Genomic DNA, 8,237 nt, shown 5'->3' with positions numbered 1-8,237 from the left:
CCTTCAGGGGGGAGACCATTGTCCCAGTTCCATTGTACATACTACTTGTATTATCTGCATTGTCAGAGTACACTGTTTTTGCAGTTTACAATAAATCAGACACTCTACCATTTTGTTCTGACAGGAAATGATGAAATAAAGCACTGATCTTGTCTACCTATCACACTGACCTTGGAACGCTATAGTCAAGAAAAACACTAAATGTTTTTCAAAGATTTAATTCTGTATTGTTTTTTCCCAGGATCTTCCTCTGCTGCCTCACCCTGCAAAAAATTACCCTGCAAAAAATTAGCTTGAATGTATTTCAGCGGCTGCATTTCTTCTCTGCATTGCATTGTAGTACAACGTATGTTAACAGTCATTTCTCAAAGCACTTTTACACTACATCTGCATTCACCAGTCACACACATTCATACACTGGTGGAACAGCCACCAGGGGCAATTTGGGATTCAGCATCTTGCCTGAGGACACTTTGACATGCAATCAGGGGATTGAACCACTGACCTTCCGATTAACAGCCAACCCGCTCTACCTCGTGAGTCACAGCCGCGCCCCGCCTTAGTATTGTGTACCTTAGTATTCAGCACTTTTGCATAAGAGTGGAAGGAAATTGTCCAACAGTCTCATAATTTAATTTAAAAGCAAAGAATCATGCAAACATTTGTGGAAGTCAGTCTGAGTGGCAGGTCCTGCAGATCCAAGATAATATAATTATAAATGATGAAGCAAGGACTTTATATTAGAAAACTGCATATTGCAGCCAGTCATTAAAAGAGAAAATTGTTTTCTCCTTTATATAATTGATTTCCTAGTACACACAAGCTAAGGTTTTATCAGGGCTTACAATCTGTCATTTCGTCAGTCATCTTCTGCAAGTCAAACCATAGGTTGGCTTCCATAGTTAATTATAGTAGGGCCCAAGTACATGTTATAAATATAATGTTCCTCAATTATGTGGCACACAACATTTCCAGGCCAAAAATATATATATAAGACATGTCTGTGTTACAGGCCATGTGTCATTTAATATGATAAGGATGCCACATGCCCAGTTAGTCTTGTTATTTTAACTTTTAAGTGTTTTTGTTTGCAGTGCACAGTTGCATCCTGTCTCCGTCCGTGTTTAAAAACGTACACGGACCCGGTCGGGAACCACAAACTGTATTTCAATTTCCAACCTTGTTGTAATATGATGATTAAATTGATCTTGTACCTTGCACCTTGTACTGGTGTGTCTGCTGGCCTGGAGAGGGCCATGCTCGTGCCTAAAGGTCATGTAGCACAAAATGATTCAGAAAACATGCTTCAGAACCTGGATGCAGTGTGAGGCATGTGATGTCTGGTCTGTGTGCTTGAGGCTTTGGCTCTCCATGACCATGACGCTACTTCTCTCATGACACCCTATGATGACACCTTATTTAGCCACTGAGAGCGTACTGACAGCGCACCTGCTAAATGTGACACCCGACTTCCCCTCTTACACGCGCGTACACGCGTGTCCACCACAGCGACACTGACATCTGTTGACGAGTTACTGGTAGTGCAGGCTGACAATGCCATTGGTGATGAATAAAGATGCCCTCTCATATTTCACAGTACATGAGTTCAGTGTTTCAATAACACATAGACACATTTAGAGAACTCTAACATTTTACACTTACACTCAGGAAAAACACTAATATCGACAGACAGCAAATCTTTTTGAGCTACTCACATGTGGGCGGGGTTTAAAGCCCTGGCAGCCGCAGATAGAGAGGTTCTTCGATGAGGTCCTGCTAGTAACGAGGCCGACAGAGAGGTGAGGGGAGGAGGATCTGATAGTTAACGGATTATCAAAGATTAACACTGCCAGTGCACCAGCAGCGAACAGGTGAGTAAAGCTGTCCGTTTACCGACCGACTTTAGGTTCGTTGCTTCGGCATAGACCACATCAAGTTGCAATGGGTTGTAGCCCCAGGTTTAGCCTCTCAAGTATTTAATTCAGAGCTCATTTCGATAGCATTGAGGCAGTGCAACTGTTCTCGTATTATTCACTGCCATTGCTTATCGCCCAAACAAAAAACGAGTCTCCCTGCCTTATCTTGCTTTATGGTGGCCGTCCCGGTTCATTTATATTCCTGCAGGGTTCCTCTGGGATTTGCGCGATTTGTTGTGATGCAATATGTCTCTAAAATTGCAATGTAAACATACATATTTAAACCTGTAACGCACAATTCTGACATGCCGTGTAAAAGGTGCAGAAATCACGCCACTACGAACTAAGTTCAAAGTATGTATGTGACAGTGAGGGGAGACAAGCCAAGTTAAAGTGATTGTCTTTAATATAAACTGTTTAGACAAATATAAGCATGAGGTGTGGCGTTTAGATGCGTCACTAGTGAAATGTATTGTAATCTTTTTGTAGGCAGCAACATGTCAAACCAAACCAAAACCTTGAGGAGCCTAGGAGAGAGAGAGAAAGACAATGAGAGGTGGGCAGGCTTATATAAGCTTGGTTGTGCTAGAAGTGGACAGTGAGGGAACCTTATCAGTATAATGTTACAGAGTAGAGTATCTAATCTCTCCCCCTCTCTTACCTTAGTCACACACTCAGGAGCAGCTCTTTTCTCTCTTCACGATGGCTGAGACTAAGGGGAAATTCGACTTTGCCATCGACCGGGGTGGCACCTTCACCGATGTGTTTGCCCGGCTGCCCGATGGTCGAGAAAGAGTCCTGAAGCTGCTGTCCCGGGACCCCCAGAACTACAAAGACGCTCCCACTGAGGGGATCCGTAGAGTACTGGAACAGGTAATGTGATCTTTCTTATGTTTTTCAACCTGTCGTGTTTATTGTTTAGCAACACCAAGTAAATTCCTTGTATGTGTAAACCTGCTTGGCAATAAAGCTGATTCCGGTTCTGTGATAGGTGGATGTGTTAATGCATACTTTTCTGAAATATTATTAATATTATTTCATAGTTAAAATTACATGGGAAGAGTTTTGTGAAATTTGAGGTCAAATGGAGATGAAGAAATACACCTGGTCATTGCCTGAAGCCTTGAAAGTGATGAGTTACTGGAAAGCTAGGTACTGCTACCTACTAGGGGCTGGATTTGGGTTGAAAAGATGCCCTTGGCTTGGTCGAGCTAGAGATGTTCAAGATAGCAATCTTGACTTGGAAGTCCCGAATCCTGAGATTTGCCTTTTGACTCCTAATGTGCTCCTCCGTTCAATTTAATTCTTATTACAGTTTTACCATAATACTATGACATGAGTCTGACCCGAGTCACATGCCAAGCATACCAATGAAGCTGCCAAAACAAAGATATTGTATTTGTAATGGACAGGTAGCCCAGCAGGCTATTGCCAAAAAGGTGGAAGCATGGTTAGGCAATCCTGCCTTAGTTTAAAACAGAGTATTAAAAAACTATTTGTTGAACTATAAGATTATTATAAAGCCGACAGCCTGAGAGCAGATCAAAACATGTCTGTAAAGACAGCAGTCGAAGAAAGCACAAAAGAGACAAAGAAATCATATTGAGCTATTATTTAAGATAATTTCATATGTAATATTACATCACTACATCATCAGTATGAACAGTAAAGTGAAATACTGTACATATTTGTGTGGATTTATAACAGGAAACAGGGCAGGTCTTTCCTCGCGACCAGCCTGTAGACACCGCTATGATTGGCTGGATCCGAATGGGAACAACAGTGGCAACTAACGCGCTCCTGGAGAGAGAGGGAGAAAGGACCGCGCTCTTGGTCACACTGGCTTCAAGGACTTGTTGCACATTGGCACACAGGCCAGGCCAAAACTATTTGATTTGGTTTGTAATGCTTGTTTTCTTAACCCATGAGTAAATACATAAATGTTCGGAAAGGCTTACGTAACCCCTAACCCCAGCTACCCAAGTCACAAACATATTCACGTTTATCGTCCCATCATTATGCCTTTTTGACTATACTGTATGTGGTGTTCATGAGCAGCCTGGGTACAGGTCTAGTGTCCCTGCAACACAAGGTTTAGTCATTATCTTGTGTTACAGAAACAAGGGACAGTTGTTGGAGTTTGTCCCCAGACCAGTTGTACCATTTATGGTTTAAGTGTTCACCGATCTATGAAGCTGATGCTGTGTTACAGAGCAAACTGTTGGAAAGGCTAATTAGAATAACAAAGTATAGATTATTCTGCAATAAACTATATTTTGCTAATTTTAAGTGCTGTTCACATACAGTATAGGCAAACTATACCCATCAAACAAACATGGAGGCTTACTCTGACCACTAGTTCATTACTTGTTGACATTTGACCCAGCCTCCTGCATTATGTTGCGTTTTGTCTTATCAGTATATCACGGGCATGTACGGTTGGTCAGATGTTTCTCTTGTTGGAACACCTGCTTTGAATTTACACAACTTGTGTGTGTGTTTGTTTGTGTGTATACAGGAGGTGGCAGTTCCTGAAGTGCTTTACGAGGAGGTAATAGAGGTGGATGAGCGAGTCGTCCTCAGGCAAGATGGCTGCCAGCTGCCCAGACAAGATCCCAAACGTATTGTCAAAGGTGTGAAACACAACTTTTTGGCCGAAACCCTAAATGCAGTGTAGATCTTTTATGCTGCTACATTTTTTTTTTAGCCAAGCTAGAAGCCTGGCTAATGGCAATATCAGTCTGCCTGTTAGTCCACCACTTTGGTCCAGACTCAAATATCCCAAAAGCCATTAGATTGACTGTCATGAAATTTGGTACTCACACTTATGTCCATCTCAGGATATATTGTAATAACTTTGCTAATCACTTAACTTTTCAATTTCAGTTTGTCCAATACTTTGGTTTATGACTAAATACTTGCTAAACGAATGACATTCCCACCAGCCTCAGCTTTACTTTATGTTAAGTGCTAGTTAGCGTATGTTACCATGCTAAGATGCTAAACTAGGATGGTGAACATGGTAAACATACCTGCTAAACATCAGCATTTTAACTTAGCATTATCATTGTGAGCATGTTTGCACCTTGCTAAAAAGCACTGCGGTGCCTGAGAACAGCCTCACAGAGTCTCAAAGGTTGGCTGTAGAGTCTTGTTAATACATAATGCAGCTTACAGACAGTTATATAGGTTTTTTAAATCAGTAACTTACTTCAGTTAACTTCAATAAGTGCACAAAAAAGAGCTACATGCTATAGCAGCTCTGTGAGGCTGTAAGTCGTGTTTTACTACTTATGTTTACTTATGCATTACTTCTCATTTTGTTTGAATTATTATGTAAATGAAATGCACGCATAAATACAAAAGTTTTTACAAACATCTCTCTGCCTCCAAGTCTCCTCTGTAGTTATCCTCAGCCTTCGGTGGTGACAGGGCTATAACAAAGGCAATATTCTGTATGTTCTTTGGTTGTAAATGTAGGAATGTAAGCTCATTCTACTGGCACACACATGAGAGCTTTGCCTGAATGCCGTGCATAATTTGAAATAATCCTGATAATCTCTGTGTGTGTGCTGGTGTCCCTCAGGCAGTACAGGCGATTCTCTGGAGGTGTGGAGGGAGCTGGATCTGGAGCGAGTGGAAAAAGACCTGAGAGGAGTTCTGTCTCGCGGGATCACCAGTCTGGCTGTGCTTCTGCTGCACTCATACACGTCAGTAGTACAGCTTGTGTTTTTGTACTGTTTGGCATATTTACTCAATAATCTGATATGTTGTTCCCTCTTTCTTTCATTGGCTTGCTTTCCTTTCCTTCCCAGGTCATCTCGCCGAGCCAGGAACTTAACTTCCAACTCACTGCTCACTTATATGTTGTTTTTTCTTTTTGTCACTGTATACTCATTTATGCAATTTTTGCTCTGTATGTGTCTGCGGGAGTAAAAGTAGGCTGTAAATGTCAGAGGTATCTGGTGTCCACTAGCCTGTTTCTATTGTATGCAATCAATCAATGAGGTTAACTGGGTGGAAGTTCATGTTTCTCTTCAACATTTTCTCTCTTTACCTCCATTTGTTCCTTGAAATCCATTCACAGTTGTAGTAACAGTCAGCAGATTTATTACTTCTAGTTCATAATAAAGAAAGTAATCAAAGCAGTTTTGCTTCATGTCACACCAACAAATCACATGCATACTTTCCTTTCCATTGGGAAATATTTGTCTTGAAAGGCTTTTAAGTGATAAGACAGACACAATAAAGAGCAGAGGTGATATTGCAGAAGAGCTTTATGTCCGACTTGCTTTCTAGCTTCACTCCGTTCCTCTCCCTGTGTGTGTCTCTCTCTCTCTGTTTTAGATGGTCCGATCATGAGAAAGCAGTGGGCGCTTTGGCACGTCGTCTGGGCTTCACCCAGGTTTCTCTGTCCAGCGAGGTCATGCCCATGGTGCGGGCGGTCCCTCGGGGCTACACTGTCTGCGCCGATGCCTACCTCACACCCAAAATTCATCAGTATTTAAAAGGCTTTACCTCTGGGTTCAAGGGCGGCCTGAAGGTGTGTTCCGGTGTATTTTTCAGATCAACATTTGTGTTTTTCTTTTACTTTTTTTCTTTAGTCTACTGTTTAGTCTATAGAGGTATAAATCAGGTCACCACCTTACAGATCACAGAGAGGGTTTTCCAGATTTTTGAGTAGCTGGGTGTCTGTTTAAGACCCTATTTCATCTGAACATTGAAATGATCTCTTCCATCCCCTATTTCCCTCCATCCTCAGGATGTGGATGTCCTGTTCATGCAGTCAGATGGTGGTCTGACACCCATGGAGCAGTTCTGCGGTTCACGGGCCGTTCTGTCCGGCCCAGCAGGGGGTGTGGTGGGATACGCTATCACCTCTTACAGCCAGATGGAGAAAAAACCTGTGATTGGCTTTGACATGGGTGGTGAGTACGGGGACTGCTGAGGAATACTGTTAGTACCCTGAACAATTACTGAGTGCACCGACTATGTGAGGAACTTCCTGCCATTGTTTTGTAGTTCTGTGTTTTTGTCAATTCAGTACATTTGATAGTTTCTTTATTTCTGTCTTTCACTTGCAATTGTTTAAAATGTTATTAAGTGCGTAGATTAATTACAGTTTAAAGGTACAATGTGTAAGACATTATGTCCAAGACTTCTATGTAATGTGTTGCGGAGATATCTACTGAAGTTAGCATGCTAACACAGCTAGCCACAGGGCATCCTGTCTTTTAATACCGCTTGTGCCCCTCACCACAGATCATCATACAAGGCGATGGTCTTTTTAACTTCATTGTTGCAGAAGAAGTGACACCCACTAATCCAGAGATAATATAAAGATAAGCTCTGACGTTACATGCGATTAGAAAAGAGCAGAGGAGCCGAATGTGGCCAGGAATTACACATTGTACATAGAATTACACATCTCTTTCTGTGTATTTAAGGAGAAAGCCTATCTCTTGTCTTTCTCTCCAGGAACATCCACTGATGTAAGCAGGTATGCAGGCCAATATGAACACGTGTTCGAGGCTACAACAGCTGGAGTCACCCTGCAGGCACCTCAGCTGGACATCAACACTGTGGCTGCAGGCGGAGGATCACGACTCTTCTTCAGGTCTGTTAGTCAGTCGCCAGTCTTGACACACATTTGTTTATGATTTTTGACTATCGCACAAGGGTACAAATGACCTTCTGAATGCATCGAACAAAGTACTTGTCTCTGTACTTGTCTTGTTAGATTTAGACACAATTGACCATTACGCCCTATTATAGAGACTCAAACCTTTAATTTGCATTAAGGAACAACACTGAGCTGGTTTAAATCCTATTTATCAAATCGATCTCAGTTTGTACATGATGAATCCAAGTGTCTGTGCTTGGACCAATATTATTCACCTTTTATACAGTGGGGGAAAAAAGTATTTGACCCCTTGCTGATTTTGCAGGTTTGCCCACTTACAAAGAATGCAACAATCTATAATTTTAATCATATGTACATTCTAACAGTGAAAGACAGAATCCCAAAGAAAATTCCAGAAAATCACATCATATGAATTTTTAAAAATTGATGACCATCTGATGAGGAAAAACAAGTATTTGACCCCCTACCAAACAGCAAGTATTCTGGCTCCTACAAGCCAGTTAGTCTTTCTTTAAGACACAGCCCCAATCCCAACAAATTATCTACATCAAATACACCTGCCTCACCTCGTTACCTGTATAAAAGACACCTGTCAACACCCAAACAACCAGCATCCAACATCACCACCATGGGCAAGACCAAAGAGCTTTCTACGGACATCAGGGACAAGATTGTTG

General features: G+C 41.8%; 1 protein-coding gene across 1 annotated transcript in view; it reads left to right on the top strand.

Annotated features, from left to right (window-relative positions):
• Nucleotides 1-1,623: 1,623 nt before the first annotated feature.
• oplah (5-oxoprolinase, ATP-hydrolysing) overlaps nucleotides 1,624-8,237 on the top strand; it is a 20,994-nt gene continuing 14,380 nt past the window's right edge. The window contains 9 exon segments of the mRNA XM_046065848.1: nucleotides 1,624-1,871; nucleotides 2,583-2,789; nucleotides 3,624-3,753; nucleotides 3,756-3,814; nucleotides 4,435-4,549; nucleotides 5,503-5,626; nucleotides 6,264-6,459; nucleotides 6,679-6,844; nucleotides 7,395-7,533. Coding sequence (XP_045921804.1) covers nucleotides 2,619-2,789; nucleotides 3,624-3,753; nucleotides 3,756-3,814; nucleotides 4,435-4,549; nucleotides 5,503-5,626; nucleotides 6,264-6,459; nucleotides 6,679-6,844; nucleotides 7,395-7,533 — 1,100 coding nt within the window. The 5' untranslated portion in view covers nucleotides 1,624-1,871; nucleotides 2,583-2,618.

The sequence above is a fragment of the Micropterus dolomieu genome, linkage group LG01, assembly GCF_021292245.1.
Source record: "Micropterus dolomieu isolate WLL.071019.BEF.003 ecotype Adirondacks linkage group LG01, ASM2129224v1, whole genome shotgun sequence".
Taxonomy (NCBI): Eukaryota; Metazoa; Chordata; class Actinopteri; order Centrarchiformes; family Centrarchidae; genus Micropterus; species Micropterus dolomieu.
This window is presented reverse-complemented; position numbering and strand designations above follow the sequence as displayed.